We start from the raw sequence: 18,847 nt of genomic DNA on the forward strand, positions 1-18,847 counted from the left end.
CAAGTGCCTGACCAGAGTTGTTAAGCTAATTGTTAAATTAGAATGGCTGGGGAAGCAAATTGCTTCATGATGGAGTTTCTCTGACTGTGTCCAAGGCTGATGTCATCTGGCCTTGTGCCGTGTTGAGGGTGTGGTGTGGGGTGGTGGGCAGGCCTGACACACGTGTTAATGAACCACCCTCATCCGCTGTAGCAAGCCCTTGCTCCTCTGAGGAGCCCACATCTTCCATTGAAGGAAAATCCCTCCCAACTCCTCTTTGCTTCTGTTTAATGTCTCCAGTTCCTGAGTCTTGCAATGATGATATTTTAGATCGTTTTCTGTAGAGGTTGTGAACTCAGATCCCTATAGGGTCCATACTATTAGCATAAAAGATCAAAATGGCCCATGTATAGATGATGAGTGGCAGCAATCAGGGACAGTAGGGGTGGTGGGGACTGTGACAAACTGGAGAGTGGTGTCCCAGCAGCTACTCAGCCCCAGCTGATTGATGCCATGTAGGAATGTGGGCTCCATGTTGCCAGATCTTCCTGCTTCAAGAACAGCGGCAAATACGTACTTTCTTTGTGAAATGTCCTGGTTTTTAAATGTTGAAGCTAATTAAAAGACATTGTGTTGGTCAAAGTCCATTTACAAGATGAGTTTGTCCTGTGTGCCCCTAGTTTGCCACTTCTGATTCTGGTTCAAACTCCTTGGTTTACAGATTAGGAAACTGAGATCCAGAGAAGTTAAGCTTCTGGTCCAAGGTTACAGGAAGTCAGTGAAGGAGTCAGAATCACTACCTGTGGCCTCTAACTCCTGTCTGCTGCTATTCCACTTCTTGGTGTTGGTTTGGACCAGACATTGTCTGTGCTGGGTCAGTCTGGCTCTCAGAGGAGAGTAGACCTGGGTGGACATGGTCGTGTGATGCCTCATGTCACATTATTGCCCCTCTGCTTTTGTGGGTTGCTGGGCTCAGATGCCCCAAATGGGTGGGAAGGCTCAGGGAATTCAGGAAGCTTTTGCAGGTAGCAGCAATGCGTAGGGAGAGGAAGAGAGTGGGGAGGATTTAGGCTGCCCCCCTGGTTTGAAGCTCCTGAGGACTTAAGACTTCTGTAAGTGCTTGCGAGTGAACGCAAATAAAACAAGATTTTTTAAACTGAGACTTAAAGCAATTTTACTATGTACCTGAGTCAAGGTTCTACTCATCTTTCTAGTCTCAGGTGAAAGATCTCTTCTTCTAGCAAGCCCTGAGGATGTTAGGACTATGTTTGTTGTCTCTGCTATGTGCTCCCATATCCTCCTCAGTGTCTCCCGTCACCCATTAATTCCTACTCTTTCCCATGGCATGCACATATGCAGAGCCACTTCCAAATCCTCATCCTTCCAGTCATTCATGTGCATAGCTTGGGATCATCCTTGATTGTCCCCACTCTTCCTCTGGAGTTCCTCAGCTCTGAATCCCCTTGCCAGTCCTACTGCCACTCTCCAGTTCAGAAGTTTAATGATACAACATTGGGACTATTGCAATAGGCTTCAAACCTAACTCCCAATCTATTCTCCCCATTACTGTCTGATACGTCTTCCCAAGCACAGTCTTTGAACCGTGGCACGCTCCTGCTCCAAGTAGCTCCCACTGGATAAAGTAGCAACTCCTAAACTTGGCATCCCAGGCTCCAAAGCACTGCAGCATTGCTGCCATGGTCATAAGGCTGGCCTGGGTGTGCATCCTAGCTCTGCCACTTATCAACTGTGACATAATGGGCAATTTTCTTGACTTCTGTGAACCCATTTGCTTCTTTGTGATACGGGGTTTTACATAGAATTGTTTCAAAGAATAAATGAGATCATGAATATAAAGCAGTTAGCCTGGAATATACCGACTACTCAAAGGTATTATTTAAGGACCTCTAGGTTCTGCCCCCGGTATTACCTGTCCCATAGGCTTAGCTCCAGTGACTTGAACTACTTGGTGATCTCTGTGCCTTTGCTCCTGTTTTTCCATCCTCTAATATTCATCTTTTTGTGGTGCTCCATTATATATTTTGTGCCATAGGTATTTGTGTACTTGTCTTGACTTCCTTACTCAACTGTATGTTGTTTGAGGGCAGGACCTGGGTTTGACTCCTTCTATACTATACCTGGCATAAGAGACACAAAGTTTGTGGAATGGATATTTACCTCAGTGAAACAGCTGCCTAGACTTGGGTTCCATATGAATTAGTTAATTGATAATGTGTTTATTTATAATAGCCTCATGGATATTTATTGGGTCCTACTGTGTTTAGGGGCTCAGAGGTAAAAGCATCAGGTACAGTCTAGGCCCTGTCATGTAATGGGGAAACAGGCTGGTAGAGTGGCCATAATGCACGTGGTAAGGATGGTGACAGGGCAGGTGCAGGGCTGTGGTTGGGGAGGTACAGGGCTGTGATGGGAGACACTGAGGAGGATATGGGAGCACATAGCAGAGACAACAAACATAGTCCTAACATCCCCAGGGCTTGCTAGAAGAAGAGGTCTTTCACCTGAGACTAGAAAGATGAGCAGAACCTTGACTCAGGTACATAGTAAAATTGCTTTAAGTCTCAGTTTAAAAAATCTTGTTTTATTTGCATTCACTCGCAAGCACTTACAGAAATACTTCCTTAGTCCTAGGTTTTCTGAAGTGATCTCTCACTCTCAACCAAGGCAGTTGTTAACATTGGAAGGTTTCTAGGGACTGGGACAAGGGTTGTTGATTGTATTCAAATTTTAAGGAACACCAAGCCAACAGCTGTGGCTGGAGATGGAAAGTTTTCTCTTTTAAGAACTGAGTGGAAGATTATTCTCTTCTCTTTGGGAAAAGATAATCATATATTTTCATGCTTTCAGGGTGGGGCCTATTCTGTTTTTGTTTGTTGCTTGCTTGTTTTGTGGCTTCAGCTGTGTGGATACAGAACAGGAAGGCTAGGAGCAGAAAGAGGCTGGGGTGTTTTCTGACCCTACAGATAGTTCTTCTTGGGTCGGGAAGAAAGACTGTGGTAGCAAACATGATCTGCAGCTGCAGAGGAAGCCAAGGGGATTTTTGCATCAAGGACAGTCTTGGGGATGAGGAGCTGTATACAAGTCAGGAAACGTGACACCAGAGAGAGGCGACCACAGAAGATAAGGGGTCATCTCTGTAGACCCTGTACAAAAGGAATGTACAAGAGGAAAGCAAATGAATTAAGAATCATTGTGATAGAATAATCAGAAAGATTATGAATGATACTTACATTTTTCTTTAAAAGGGATTACTTTCTTGGCTTAATGCTTGCACTCTGTTCTCTTATTTTATTATTTTATTTTTAAAGGTATTAAACTGTGCTTTTTAACCACACCTAACATTTAGGACCCAGAGCCCAAGGCATCTACTGCCACCTGGTGGTAGAGTATACCACCTGTGGGATTTGGAATTGATGAGACTATACATTGATTGAAAATTGATTCTGCAGTCAAAATATGGAATCATAGAACATTAGAGTTGTGGAGATATTCAAGATTACATAGTTTTTATTCTAATAAAACCCAACATCTTTTTATATACAGTATTTTAGTTGAGTACCTCCAATGACAGAGAGCTCATGATCTGGCCTGACAGGCTATTTTGTCATTCATTCTTGTTAGTTAGAATATTTTTTCTTTTTATTTATTTTTTAATAGAAAAGTCACTTGTATTTATTTGTCTTCATGTTTACCTCTGGAAAAACTCATAAGTTTAGTGATTCATCTATATAATAAGCCTTCAAATATTTGAAGGAATGTGTTTGTTTCCCCCATAATCTTTTTGTCTTCAGGTTAAACAGTCGTAGTTCCATATTTATTATTCTGACATCATGCTTTTCAGAATCCCCATAGCATTTCTTTCCTCTAGTTGCATTCTATGTTGCCAATGTTCCTGCTGCCAGAATTGGATCCAACCCGGTGTTCCAGACATGATCAGCTTAGTGAACTCTAGTACCTGCAGGCTGTCTGAACACTGAACTTCTAACATATTCTGTATAGTATGAGTTAGCTTTCTGTAGCATTTCCACAGTGCTGACTCCTCTTAGGTTTGTGGTAACTGAAAGCTCAGGAATTTGTATCCTTTCCCACACTGTAAAACTTTTTTTTAAAAAAGCTAAAAGCAAGGCCGTACTTTAAAAAGAAAGCTTAATTATACAAGTTTAACACAAATACATTCTGAATTTCAGAGGTTACTCGTAAAGCCAAAGCCTTTTTAACTCTGTACCAACTCAGTTTCTCTTTGGAGGCAGATCCTGATACTAGTTATTAGGGGTCCTTCCAGACCTTTCTGTGCATTTACATAGATAGATACATATCAGCAGAAATGTGTAAATTTGTGTATGTGTGTTTGAGGTTAACATATCATTTTGCAAGTTTTCTGCATGCAACATGTCCTGGAAATCTTCTGCATAGTATATTTTGCAGTGCGGATATTCTGTAGTTTTCTTAGCAATTCTTCGATTATTTCTGGTTTTTAAAATCATCATAAGCAGCGTCTCCTTGTACACATGTACAAGTGCTTCTTTAGGGTAGGTACGAAAGACTGGGTGAGTGATACATATATGTTTATTTTAAAATGTAGATCTCAGACATGAAATTTGCCCTTGTTAATTTTGACCTAGTGTTCGAATCTGCCCAGATAATTTTACATCTTGATTTTGGTCATCTATTATAATAGTAAGCCCTCTATACCAGTTTTGCATCATCTGCTCATAGTATAAGCATATCTTTGATCTAATCTAAGGAAGTGATTGTTTTAAAAGTCAAATACAACATTTAAGGGAGGAGCTCTGTGGCCATCACCAGAGACCTGCATTCCACCTAAAGCTCACTATATTCTCCTAACAAACACTTTGGTCCGTGCAGTTTATCTACAGCAATTCTATCCAACTATACACTCATCCCATTCATTTTTCACCATCTTATATACAAGAATTTCATGGAGGACATTTGTAAAAGGCTTAGCAGAAATCCAGACTCACTTTCTATGACATTCTCCTGTCTACTGTAGCAGGACTGTCGTGGAGGGAATTGAGAACAGCACACATTGCTCCCGGGCATGTGTTATTTAAGATAGATCCTGGTAACACTTTAATGAGCAATGTGTTTATGTACCTCCATGCAAGAGTGTATTCAGTCTCAAAGATATCAAGAAAAAATCAGCTGTGCCCTCCCAGTTGCCTGTCTTACCTATATGTTCTCAGTCTAGTTGCTCTCCCAGGGAAACTGTCTGATGGCTGAGACATAGCTGCTTTAGTGACAAGCTCATGGGTTATATTTCCAATGTTATTCAGGTAATTTGTCCCGCCCCATCATAGCATAACAGAGGTAAAGGAGCTGGGCACAGTGCCTCACGCCTGTAATTCCACCACTTTGGGAGGCTGAAGCAGGCAGATCGCTTGAACCTAGGAGTTCAAGACCAGACTGGACAACATAGGGAGACATCGTTTCTACAAAAAATACATAAATTAGCTAGATGTGGTGGCACACACCTGTAGTCCAGCTACTCAGGAGGCCGAGGTGGGAGGATCCCTTGAGCCTGAAAGGGAGCCAAGATCAAGCCACTGCACTCCAGCCTGGGCGACAGAATGATGCCCTGTCTCAGAAAAAACAGGCAAACAAAGAACAACCCCAAAACAAAAACAAACAAAAAACAGAGGCATCCTCACACAGATATCCACAGGCCTAGTGCACATATGTGTGCCTTGACACGTAGTTATCCTCACAAAATTGTCTCTGTAAACATGGTAAAAGGACTTCCCCTGAGTCACAGCCTTACTGGCTTGCTTTGTATCATCATAAAAAGAATAGAAGTGATAAGCAGGTAATTCTAACTTACTTTTATCTAGCTTAGAAACTTGTTATAAGACATGCCACAGATGACCCTCAAAATAGTATTGAAGGTGAGACTGTGGTCCTGGGGTTCTGGGTGGGTGGTGCAGTATGGAGGCACTGTGGCTGTCCCTGGATGCCCAGCTGCAATTGCATCAGGCTGCATGGCTTCCCAGGCTGGGGTTTGGCAGCACCATTGCCCTTCTGTAGGTAGCCAGGCTTGGATTCTTCATTGAGGAAAAGTTCTTGTGTTCCCTTATTTTTAGGGCAACTAGTATGGAAAATATAACCTCAAGTATCTTTGATGTAATCTCCAAGGGAAAAGTTGCTCCAACTTTTTCTTACTATAAGTAGAAATTCTGTTTCCCATTTTTTCCTTCAGTGGGCCTGAGCTATCACTCTGGCAAAGCTACAGCCAAGTAACTCTTCTCCAGAATCCCACAGCTGGCTTTATTTGGGGGGTGAGGTGGTGGTGGTGCCAGTTCTGCTTCAGAAAAGTAGAAGAAACAACAAATACTTCTTTAACAAAGCTAAAAAACATGGTGAGGAATGCAGAAGGGAAGTGATACCAAATGAGTGAATTGTGCCCCTTTTGCACTCTGCAGTGTCCCTTTACTTTGGGCACTATGTTAGGTGCTTGGTGCTGATGGAAGGCAGCAGTGGGGTAGGATATAAACTATATGATCATGACAAACAGTGACTTCAGTTCAGACGAGTTTACAGTGTGGTAAAAATAGTCTGCAGACAACATGAATGCAATGAACTAACCAGTGTTTCTCTTGAAAGAGTTAGATGGATGCTTGGGTAAATAAACCACCCTTATAATAAAGAGTCCACCTTTTTTCATCAGTGCAAAGCTACATCGATTCTTCACACGCAGGCATGATAAACAGAATCAAAGCTTCTGTTGCTTGTTTCCAGTTAAACAGACCTATCCTAGGTAAACCTGTATTCCCCTCTGAGAGCACCCCTTCCTTCTGGTACTTGATTGACCCCCTGCCTTGGGCAGAGTTAACCCACCTCCACTTTTTTCTTGAATTACTGCTAGGAGGCAGAAACTCTGTGAGCTCTTAGAGAGCAGCCTTGGTGTTCTGTTCCTTCATGTATTTCCAGACATCGTCCAGGGTGTGACATCTTGTAGGTACTTAGTAAATGCTTGTTGAGTGAATGAAAGCTGCCCTTCATCTATTCCCCATTCATTTATTCAGCACATATTTATTGAGTGACTTCTCCGTGCCAGGTGCTAGGGATACACCAATGAACAGGACCTGGTTGGGAAGACAGATGATAATATGGGGACACTAATATGGTGTTGAAAAGGTACAGGATGTGGTGGGCGCAGATGCAGGGATGGCTGGCCCAGCTGAGTTGGCCAGGAAGGCTTCCTAGAGACCTGAAGAATTAGCGCAGATAACTAGATGAAGGCAGGATGGGAAACAGTGTTCCATGCCTAGGAAGAGCATATGCAGGGATCCAAAGGGAAGAGATAGCTTAGCATGGAAATGTGAAGGCTGACAACATAATGATAATCATAAACACATATACAATGCTTTCTGTGTGCCAGATATTATTCTAAGCCCCTTACATTTATGAAGTTATTTAAATACTATTATCATCCCCATTTTACAGAAAACGGAGGCACAAAGAAGTTTAGTAATTTGACTGATCTCACACAACTGTTAGAATTGGCATTTGAAGGGAGTTGGCTGCGGAGCCTTGGTGGTGACAAAACAATTATTATGCCTGTGTGTGTGTAGCACTGATTCCCAGTGAGAATCCTGGCATGTGGTTAGATATGCATGGGCCTTGTGGTAGCAATCAACTTGGAAATTGTCTTGTTAAGACTGACAGAACTCGTGGCATATCCTGATTGTTGAGTCTGTATTTGTCAGGCAGACAATGAGATTCCTTGCCTCAGTAGATGGTTTTTTTGTGTCTCATCCTATGTGAACAGGCTGCAGGGAGGGTGCCCCTGACCTCCTAGTGAGAAGGGACTTGGGGCTCAAACAACAGTTTAACTGGATGACCAAATCACATTCTTCACTGTAGATTCCCATCCCTAAATGGGGAGAAGGAGGAAAATGGTTTAAAGACCAATACCCAGAAATGGCCGACCTCTACTGGTGCTTCGCCACTGTGTGTGGTTGTTGGAGCTACAGGCTGTGAGGAAGAATAGTTTGGTTGATTGCCAACTTGGCCCCGAGGGAGTGGGCCTGAAAGGGGGTTAAGGCATTGGTTCTGCTTTCTTTCCTTCCAGTCTGTAAATGGTAATCCAACCCCAAGTCTTTAGTGCACGGGCGTTGTGCAGCCCCTCCCTGTGACAGGTCATGGTGGCTGGGCCTTGGCCTCTGACTTCCAAATTCCCAACTTTCCCCCAGGCTTCAGTATGACCACTTCCTCTGAATCCCTGTTGCTGCTACAGTCAGACCCAGCACGGGGGGGTGTCCTCAGCAGCCTCCTCACTGCCTGCTGCCACTTGCTCAGGAAAAGCACGAGTTGCACATCAGTGTTTGGAAAAATTAATGCTTTCAAGATGAGCTCCATACAGTTTTAGCACGTCTGTCTCTCTCACCAGCTGAAAGAAAGAAGCATGCTTAGACAATTACTCCCCAAGGGAGCCCAAGGACTGGCTTTGTTTATTGAGTGTTTTTAGTTACAACACGTGAAGTTCTGGGATTTTTTTTGGCTTTGGCTTCTTTTTTCTGTTTTTGGTTATGGGAATATGAGTGGATTGCCAATTAACAGGGCACTTGGAGGTTTCAAAATTGTGAAAGGCATGTTTCTTACGTGGGCACAATTGCTGAGTCTTTGGGATAAGGAGCTCAGTAAGACGTGACAGATGGAATCCAGGCTCAGGGCTTACCTCAGACCAGCACTGCAACCAGATGTTCAGAGTCTTCCATATGCAGCTGTTTGGAGCCACAGCTCCACCTGTGAGGGCCCCCTTCACTTTCCTCAGACACCCCACATCTTTACAGTCTTCCGATAGACGTACCACATAATGACACAGTCACAGTCAGCTTTCACCTTACTTTACCCTGTGCCACCTCCCACCACCTTCAGCTTCCCCCACCTGATGCATAAAACTCTAAGTAGAGATGGCAAGTTTTAAAGCCTGAGGTTTGGGGAGTCAGAGCCCATTGTACAAGGGCAGGGATGGCTGACTTGAAAGCCTGTGTATTACAATTCTTCCTGCCTTCCTGCCTGTCTTTGGCAGACATCACTAATTGATGGCACCATTCTTTCCCCATCTATCCTGTAAGTAGCCGCATAATCTTCAACACAAAACTCTGGACAGTCACTGCCCTTTGGTTAGAGCTGGAACTTGAGATGCAACATAGTTTCCATTGCTGACCAAAATCCCATAAGGTGTCTAAGTGGCTGATAAATGAATGGTTTGAGAGGAGTTGAGGTTCTTCCTGAATGCTTGTTATGGAGAACCCATCATGACTCTTGTGGTAAGTAAGGGATGTGGAACAAAGTGGGGAATGAATAGCATTTTCTCATGATATAGTGATGGAACTCTATCTGCCAGTCACTTGAACAGGTGGATAAGTCTGGTGAATTTTTTACTGTGACCTGTGGGTTCTCTGAAGACAATTTCATATTCTAGACCTTATGAGTAGGGGGTAGAGAAAGAAATTGCTGCCGTGCTCCTCCTTTTTCAGAAAAGATTTGAGCTGCTACTTTAGTAGCAGCTTCAATATTTAAATGCTTTGAAAATTACCAGAGTAACAAGTGCTTATAGTTAAAAAATTATAACAACATAAAATTTTATAAAACACAATTCTCTAACTACCTTTCTTCATTCTTCAGGGATAACTACTGTTAATAGTTTGGTGTGTGTGTATATATATATATATATATACTACTAGAACTCTTCTATGCATAGTGAAATACATACTGATAGTGTGTATATATATATTTATATATCTATTTTCACAAAAAGTGGGATAATAAGAATTGTTTCCAATTATTTCACAAATCATATCCTTTCCTTCAATAATAGATCACGGAACCCTTTCATTCAATAATAGATCATGGAACCCTTCATGTTACTACATATAAAACTGCTTGCTTTTGTTAATGGTTTCTAAGTATAATGTAGGCTGTGTCATAATTTATCTTATTAGTTCCTTATTGTGGGACATTTAGGTTTTTTCTTTCCTTTCTTTTTTTCTATTATAGAATACACTGCAATGTGTGTATAAGTACAGATATTTCAGTAGGTGAGAATCTTAGAAGAATTGCTAGGTTGAAGGCTATATACTTTAGAATTGTTGATTGTACTGCCAAATTGACTTGGAAGAATATTATATCAATTTAGTCTCCTACTAGGTTGGTTGTTTTGTTGTGTGTGTGTGTATGTGTGTGTGTGTGTGTTTTGCTGGGGGCAATCTTATAGGTAAAATGTGGCATGCTGTTATTGCTTATTTGCATTTCCTTCATCATTAGTAATGGTCAACCTCTTTTTACTTTTTATCAATCATTTATATTTCCTCATCTGTGGGTTGCCTGTTCGTAATCTTTACTTATTTTTATACCAGGTTGTTAACTTTTTCTTAATGATTTCTAGGAACTTTTTGTAAATTAGAGATATTAACCCTTTGTATAATTTATTGTTGCAACCATGGCAAATATTTACCTCCTGCATTATCTTTTAATGTTCATGTTTTTGCAATTTTATCTACTATTTTATTCTGTGAGGACTTAAAATATATGAAAATATAATGTACTCACAGTGTTCAAAAATTAGTACAAAATAAATAGGTCTTTATGTGACCCATATACCTGTCTACCAAGCCACTTTTTCCATAGGTAACCATCAGTATTAGTTTACTGGGAACCCTCCCAGTATTTCTTTTTATAAATATAAGCAAATCAGAATCCATACTTGTTATCCCTTTCTGATCAAAAGCAGGTGAATACTAACTATCCTGCTCTATGCTTTGCATTTTTAACCCAACAGTATGTCTTGAACATCTTTTCATATCAATTCACAGAAAGCCTTATCATTCTTTATTCATAGCTGCATAGTGTTTCTTTGTGAAGGTATACTGTCATTCAGTGGGCATCAGACTTTTTTTGCTTCTGTATGCTCTAAAAGAATATTGAAAACTTTATGCCCCTTCACACATTTAAGTGGATACCTAAACATTTTTTTTTTACCATGAGTTTAAAGGTTGCAAATAATACATTTTCTAGCATGTTGCATATTATAATAGGCTTTAAACACATTTTCTTCAAAATCTTGGAGCTATGGATTTATATGAAACGGGAAAGGCAAATCTGATTGTCAAAGCAAGTAGCCAAATTAGACATACCTACTTCCTGTCAGAGAAAGTCTAATTTCACTTTTTATAATTCAAACAAGCATGTTAATTAGACACCCTCTGTGACAACCCCATCTTCAGAATTCTAAGAAGAGTAGAGAGCAAGCTATTAACAAATAGATGTGGTCCTGAGACTAACCATGCTTTTTGCCTTCTAGATGAAAGAAGGCACAATCGTTTTCAACATCTCCTTGGTGATCTCATCGAATCGTGGGGCTTTACTTTGCTCTGCATGCACCAGTGGCTCTGTTTCGTTACCTATTACACTGTAACAAACCACCCCAAATCTTAGCCACTTAGAGCATCAATTTATCATTCTCATAATTGTGGGGCTTACCAGGCAGTTCTTCTGCTCCATGTGGTATCTGTTGGGGTGCTGGGATAGCTGGCAGCTCCAGGGTGGGCTTCCTCTGGTGGCTGGGAGGGGGCTGGGACTAGCTGAGGGTCTCAACCAGCATCTGTAGTTCTCTTCCACATGGCCTTTCCATGTGGCTTAGCCTTCTCACAACAAAGCAGCTAGACGCCAAGAACAGTTGTATCTATTATTGACTCCATTATTTTAAAATGTCTTTTAAAGGGTTAGGTGATGCAGTCCAAGGGTCAAAATTTAAAATGTGTAAGATGATTTACAGTAAAAGGTTATCCTTCTAACTACTATTCTTCAGCCTCCTGTTCTCCTTTGGTGATTTGTATATCCTTCAAAAAATTTTAAAAAATGTGTATATAAGCCAATATACTGAGTTTTGTGTCTTGCTTAGGAAAACCATCCAACCCTAAGACTATAAAAATTTTTCTTCTTGAAGTTTTATAGTTTTTTTTTTTCCATGAATATCTTTAGGCTTTATTGAGTGCGTGACGTGAGGCCAGGATTGATGGACTTTTCGGGATGCCAAATAATTGCTGTTCACTATGCTGATGGTCCATCAGGAACTTTGTATTGTTTCTCTTCTCCCCAGTGCTGAGGGTCATCCACGTGTGTCACAAGGTATAGTCAAAATAGTTTTCATAATTGAATCTCCAGTGGACTTTCCAACCTGTGTCAGAAAGAGGAGATCAGATGAGTTGGGGCAGCTGGACATTTTCATTTCCCTAGTGAGGGAAGGAGAGTGTCACAGGAATTAGAGGAAATGTAAGCTCTAAGAATCTGCCCCCTCCTGAAGGGCAGGTAGAGAAGCCTGGGAAACTTGGAGCAGTGACTTGACTCTTAACTCTGGTCCCATGAATTGAGAATTTCAGCGTGACCTGAGCTTGTTTTTGTTGCAGGAGAATGCACTAACCTTTATGAAGTATCCACTATGTATTAAGTGTAGTGCTTTGGATTTTATATGCTGTTTTGTCTTTTCCTCATGAAAAGTTCAAGTTTTATGGGAATAGTCTTATCTTCATTCAAAAGATGAAGAAACTGAGATGTGGGAAGTTATTCCAAAGCCTCAGCCCTTTCCCAATACCTCGAAGGCTTGGAAATTAATGGTACAGAAGGTATAAAAAGGTTTATAGAAATTATGAGACTCAATTATTTTTAAGAACCATAAGCAGAGTTCATTTGTTGAAAAGTAAGGTGATCTTTGCAAATAGTTTTATTTTTTCTTTTTGAAAATAAGAACCAAGGAAGAGAGAATTCACATTGGCTAGTGTGCAAGTAATTTCATTATCCAGCTCAATGTGTATGTATGTAGGGAGCCAGGGCATTCAGGTGAGTCAGATATTCTGATTTAACAGTGGGTGGCCCTGTGTAACACACACAGATTATATACTTTCCATAAACAGACAAAAATACTCAAGGGACTATAGCAAAAAGGGACTAAGTAGAAAAAAAATGCTGAGCTCTAGATATGTGCTAACCAAAATTTAGCATTTATTTGACAATACAGTGGATTCCTTTTGATATGGTTGAACTTCACATTCATTATTATCAGTCCCAGTCCTCATGGTATGGTGCCTGATTTTACTGGGCAGACCTGCTGAAGGGGGCTATCTGGAAAAGTTCCTGGAGGGGATGGAGAAGGGCATGGGATGGAGAGAGCAGGTAGAGGTTCACAGGAGGGCTCCGCCTGGCCTAAGGAGTGAGGCTTCAGCTGTGGTGACTGGCAACTTAGCTTCCTGATTCTCTGATGGTGACCTCAGGGACTGAGAGATGTGAGGAACATTTAAGAGAAGCCAGACCTCCTGAGGAGTGAACGGCCTCCTGTCAGCCATGAAGTAACACTACCTCCTTTGATGGGCAGAGAAATGACTCTTGGTAGAAATGAGATGGAGGAACTGTGTGACTGGCTGCGAGGGAAACAGAGGAGGTAATAGTGAACTCTGGATTGCAGAGGCTCATGGATCAGTTCTGAGAGGGTCTCTCCAAATATTTACCAGCTTTTTTTTTTTTTTTTTCCCTCAAGAACTCCTTTGCAATGTAGGTGCCTTGGGGAAGGCAGCCAACCAGGTGTTCATGCTGAGTAGGAAATGGGAGGTCAGGGCAGTGAGGGAAGATGGAAGGAGCACCAACTTCCGTGATTGACTTCATTGGGATGGCCTCACAGGGACATGCCTGTGAAGACCTAGGGAAGGGAGTCATGGACTCTGCTCCCTGACTGCAGATATCCACCCCCACCACTGCTTACCTAAGGCCTGCACTCCTCTATGTCTTCCTTTGACGTAGGCTTTATCTTTTGCCAAAATAGGAATATTTCCTGAGGGCCTAAATATTAAGCTGTCATCATAAATACCTTGGATGGGATGAAGTTGTCATGGTACTTTTCACACGACTTAATGGAGAGGGCATGGGGCCCAGGATAGATAAGCTTCATAAGGTCATGAAGGAGGAGAGGGGACTGGCTCTTGGGTGGGCAGTGGGGGGTATTGGGGTGGCATGCTGTGTTAGAGATTCAGTGCAACCTGGGGGTTCTATTGACTGCTGGGGGAACTAGAAGCCCCCAGAGAAGCAGTAAGGAGGGGTCAGGTTTTCACCACTTAACAAGGTGGTTTAGAGCCCAGGGCAGTGAAAGGTTGTCTTCCATGAGCTGGCCATGCCTCAGCCAAGGCAGAGTTAAAGATCCTCAGCAGAGGTCGGAGGTGAGCCAGGTGAAAGCTACACAAAAGCCGAGGCAAGGCAGAATAATTAGCTTCTGCCTTTCCCTCCTGCTGCCTGGCCTGATATTTGAGGTGACATTTAAAGCCGTTGTACAGATGTGCAGTGGAACTGTGGCAGAACGAAGGCTTTCTGGAGCCTGTGGAGAGGCAAGGCTGATTTCTCAGCCTCCTGGCTGGCAGCTTCTCACCCCTCCATGTGGGGCCCTCTACTGGGCCTTGAAAGGAGAGAGGCCCCTCTGCCTTCCAGGTGAGCATACTCTAATGGAGGACTTAGACTCTCCCTCCCTACTGGACTCTCAGGGTGTTGGGGGAGGTGGGGTACACACTAGAATTCAAGATAGTGACACGAAGCCAGTGCTGAGGGTAGGAGAGGAGAGCAGGGACTGAAGTGGATGGATCACCATCGCAGAACTCTCTGGGGAGCTTGTTAAAAATGCAGGCCTCTGGGAATGAGGCCTCGTTATCTGCATGGATAACCAACCCTCTAAGGTGATTCTGCTGCCCATTAAACTTTGAGAACTTCTGAGATAGAGAATGTGTGAGGTTAGCTGGAAAGGGCCTCTTGGGAGAGGTGGACTTGAATTTCAGTGTCTAGGTGATACTTGCTGTAGATACTGTCCTCAGGTGTGGACCTAAGAAGCCCGTTCACCTAGGGACACTAAACTCATGGGAGAGACTGGCAGGGGTCCAAGCCACCCTTGAAATGGCATCCGTGAGAATGTGTTGCCCCGGGCTCCACTCCACCACTTGGGCGCTAATCGCCAAGGGGGCAGAAGTGGTGTGGGAGGTGGCTGAGAATGCTGTCTACTGGAGTGTTTGATTCATGTTACAACTGAAGCACAGCTTGCAGGGCAAAATGGTAGCTGGGTGGAGCCCGCTTCCTGGGGCAGATCAGTATGTCTGTGGATGGTCTTCACTTTGGTTTGCAGATACCAGCAACTATGCTACCTTCTGTGTTGCCTTCACTTGCCAGATAGGTCCATGTGTCTGAGGAGTTGGGTCAGTGCTGCTGAGGGAACAATGGCCATTGTTGTCCCAGGAGATGAGTGGGAAAGATTTGAGATGTGGTTGGATCTCTCCTCCCTCCGTGCTGCTTGCCTTCTGCTCCATACACTTGTGCTGGCTTTATCTGATTGGGAACACAGTGTTTTCAAGTTGGGGTGGGTGAAGAGAGGGAGAAAGAACGGTGCCAAGGAAAGAAGAAGGAACATCGAAGAGAAAGGAACACATCCATGTTGTGATATCAAATAACTGCTGAACCTCCGGATGGGCATCGGCCCTCTGGAGTGGATGGGCTGTTGCTGGCCTGGTGACACTGCCTGACCCTGGAAAACATGTCTCTATAGCCAGCTGGGTGGGCTGGAGGAAACATGCCAAAGGGAATAGCTGTGCTTGCTTTGACCATGAGGAAAGAAGGAGCCACTGTGGAAGCATTGTATAAGACAAAACAAAAACAACAACAAAAACCTACTAATAAGGCTGTGTCCTGGCCAATATCCTTTCTAATTGCACTGCAGTTAAATGGCAATGCCGACAGTCTCTTGGAACATTTTATTCAACTTCTGGAGGGGCTACATTTCAAGTAAGACTTAGGAGGCTCTGTGGGAGATGAAGAAATGAGCAGTGGTGGGCTGGGGAGCTCCAAGGAGCCCAGCTTGATGGGTTGAAGCCAATCTTGAGTAAAACTCCGGGCTGAATGGGTTCACCCTGGGGCTGACCCGATGGGCATTGCTTATGTTCTTAGGTCTGTTTGCGGGGGAAGTGCTTGCACCCATATTATTCTTGACAGTCTTTATTCCCTTTTCCTCTGCAAATGAGACTGTGTGGACTGTTTTGCCCTTGATTTTTTTGGAGGGAGGGGAACAGGGCCAGCTTCTTTCTCCAGCCCCAAGAATGAGACTTGTAGCACTAGCACCGTTAGGGCACTCTCTGGGACTTTCAGCCTCATAGTCAGATGCTCTTCCCCTGCCCCTCTCTGTCTAGGTCTCCTGCCACGATGGGAGCCTCCCGTTTCAGATTTCTCCCAAGTTGTGTTAGAAAAAGTCTTTTTGGCATTCTTATTTGGAGATGCACTCTCTCTGCAGTTATAAGTCAAGGGCCAAAGAAAAAGATAAAAAGCCCTTAGTTAATAAGTAGCCACATTTGGACCCTCCACTCAATCTGTGCCCATGGCATGTCAGCCCCGCCCTGGAGGGGCCTCCCTCAGGGTTCCTGTTAGGAAACAGCCATGTTTCCCCAGGTCCTGCCCTACTGGAGGGCTGCCATATCTTAGTGAAACATGTCACAATTTCCCAGGAATCTCTTAGTGCCCCTGAAACTCTCAGGAAGGAGACAGATGGGCACCTACGAGTTACCTGACCTTAAACAAGTTATTTAATCTTGTGGAACATGGGTTTTCTCTTCTGTATACTGGAGAAAGTGATTCCTATCCTACAGACCTTGCAGGGCAAGCAGGAGATGATAGTTATGAAAGTACTTTGTGAATGAAAAAGTACTGGCCACACGTGAGCGATGAATTCTTGTTATTTGTGAAGGGCAGAACACCGGGTTACTTCTCTCTGGAGGGAGGAGGAGGGGTTTGCATTCTTGTGTTAACTACACACTGGAGTCTTGTCCATTTAGGGTAATAAGAAAATAATGCTAACAGAGCCTGAGAGGTAGCTTCTTGGGTGGTGATATCTCTGCCGAGACCCAATGCTGCCCTTTAAGAAGAAACCACAAGGCATCTGGGGGGCAGGGGCAGGCGGTGGAGGTTGTGGCTCTGCTAGCTTTCTCCCTCTCCCTCCTGGCTTCTACCCCCTGGACGTGCCTCCTCCCAGGTCTGAGTTCTTCAGAAATCGGCAGCCTGTCTCATCTTGGAGGTATAAGTTCCAAGGAAGAGCTGGTGCCGAGGGAGACATGCCTGCCAGTTGCCTGATGGAGACCAGGAGGCCTGGAGACCACCATTTCTGCTAGGACAGTGAGAAGGCATTGCTGGCATGGCCTAAGCTGCACAGAGCTGTGATGAATGTGCAGATGGCTGTTGGGTAGTTTTTAGGCTTGGAGAACAAGGTCTTCCTAGACCTGGGGACTCCTCAGGTTTCATTTCAGTGAGTAGCACTCCCAGTCACTTGGGTCACAGGCTGGCCTACTGTAAGACGGGCTGTGTGTGGGGCAAGGACTGGGCACCCCATCATGCCCCAAAGGCCTTAGACAATGCCCAGGGGCTGAGGTCTCTGCAGCTTACTCTTCTCCTTGCCTTGAAAACAACATTGTATTGGGGACTCAGATGCCCTTGCATGTTCATTTGTCCAGTTAGTAATTACTTGAGTAATTGCGAAGTTCAGTGTTCTTTGAGGGACACAAAGATGATTAAAAAGCAGATCCTACCTTCATGGAGTTTATGGGTAAGTAAGGAAGAAGAGTCATATACAAAGGAGAAGGTGGAATGAAAAAAATAAAATATAAAGGAAGGAAGATCAGGGAAGTCTGCCTGGATTCTGTGGCATTTGAGTTATTTGTTGGAAAAACTAGGAGCATTTGGCCATGATGAGGTAGGAGAGTGGGGAGAGCATGCTACTGGCAGGAAGGGCAGGAGCAAAGGCCTGGGGATAGAAAACCGTGGGATGTATGAACGTGTGGGGAATTGAGAGTCTGGCAAGAGGGAGAGGGGTTGAGAGGTAAGGGAGAACCTCGTATCTACCAGTATATACCAGGTGCGACACCAGAAACATATTCTTTTGCTTTGAGGCTCACAAATACTGTTCTCTCTGGTTTACAGAGGAGGAAGCTGAGGCACAGGGAGCTGAATAACTTCATCGAGGCCAGGCAAGTATTAAGTGGCAACCAGGATTTGGACCCATGACTGTCTCTACTATAGAGCCCATGCTTCAGAGCCCATGCTGTCTCTACTATAACAAAGGTTCCATGAAGGGACGTAGGAAAAAAGGATCTGTGGCCTTTTACTAGTCATGCAGGTCCTGCAGTCTTGGGCAAGGAGAGCCGGTGGTCCCGGCAGTGAGGCAGTGAGGCAGTGAGGCAGTAAGGCTCCCGGGCTCCTGGACTGGCCTCAAAGTCCAAAATGGCTGAGCTTCTGGCTTCCCATCCCACATTCTACTGGAGGAGCCACTGGCCTCTGGTGTGGGAGGCATGGAAGCCAGGATGGCAGGAGATGCTGGAAAAAAATTTAACACATGGACTTGACTGTGGAGTTTCATTCTCAAGACCACTGCAAACCTCGCGTCTTTGCGAAAGCCCTTCCTGACTCCCTCCCACGCATCTCCGACCTCCCCTTGGGTCCAGGCAGGCTCGGTCTGCACACGGCGTTGTTCTGCACTTGTTCCTTTGTTGCTGTGAAACCGGCTCCCGGCACAGTCAGCCTCTGTGTGGGAGGACTGGTGGCTGTCTTTGCAGGCAGGCATTTGCTTAGAGCAGGCTGTGTGCGAGCCCAGCGTCAAGTGATTCCGGCCTCCTCGAGTCAGCGGTGGTGGGATGAGGCTCTGCCGAGGGGACTGGCTGTGAAGGATGAGTTCAGGGTGGGATGACGGACCGCTTCTGGGACCAGTGGTATCTCTGGTATCTCCGCTTGCTCCGGCTGCTGGATCGAGGTATCCTGAGTGTGTGTA

General features: G+C 44.1%; 1 protein-coding gene across 24 annotated transcripts in view; it reads left to right on the plus strand.

Moving 5' to 3' along the window:
* KALRN (kalirin RhoGEF kinase) overlaps positions 1-18,847 on the plus strand; it is a 690,448-nt gene that overhangs the window by 42,757 nt on the left and 628,844 nt on the right. For 5 of the 24 annotated variants that reach the window (XM_021933119.2, XM_031662355.1, XM_031662366.1 and 2 more), the window contains exon 1: positions 5,580-18,829. The exons of 16 other annotated variants lie outside the window; for them this stretch is intronic. In XM_021933119.2, the coding sequence (XP_021788811.2) occupies positions 18,763-18,829 (67 nt within the window). In that variant the 5' untranslated portion in view covers positions 5,580-18,762. Of the gene's footprint in view, positions 1-5,579; positions 18,830-18,847 lie in introns of those variants that run through there. 3 more of the 24 variants (XM_031662287.1, XM_031662341.1, XM_031662299.1) reach the window with 3 other exon arrangements.

This window comes from Papio anubis, chromosome 2 (assembly GCF_008728515.1).
Source record: "Papio anubis isolate 15944 chromosome 2, Panubis1.0, whole genome shotgun sequence".
Taxonomy (NCBI): Eukaryota; Metazoa; Chordata; class Mammalia; order Primates; family Cercopithecidae; genus Papio; species Papio anubis.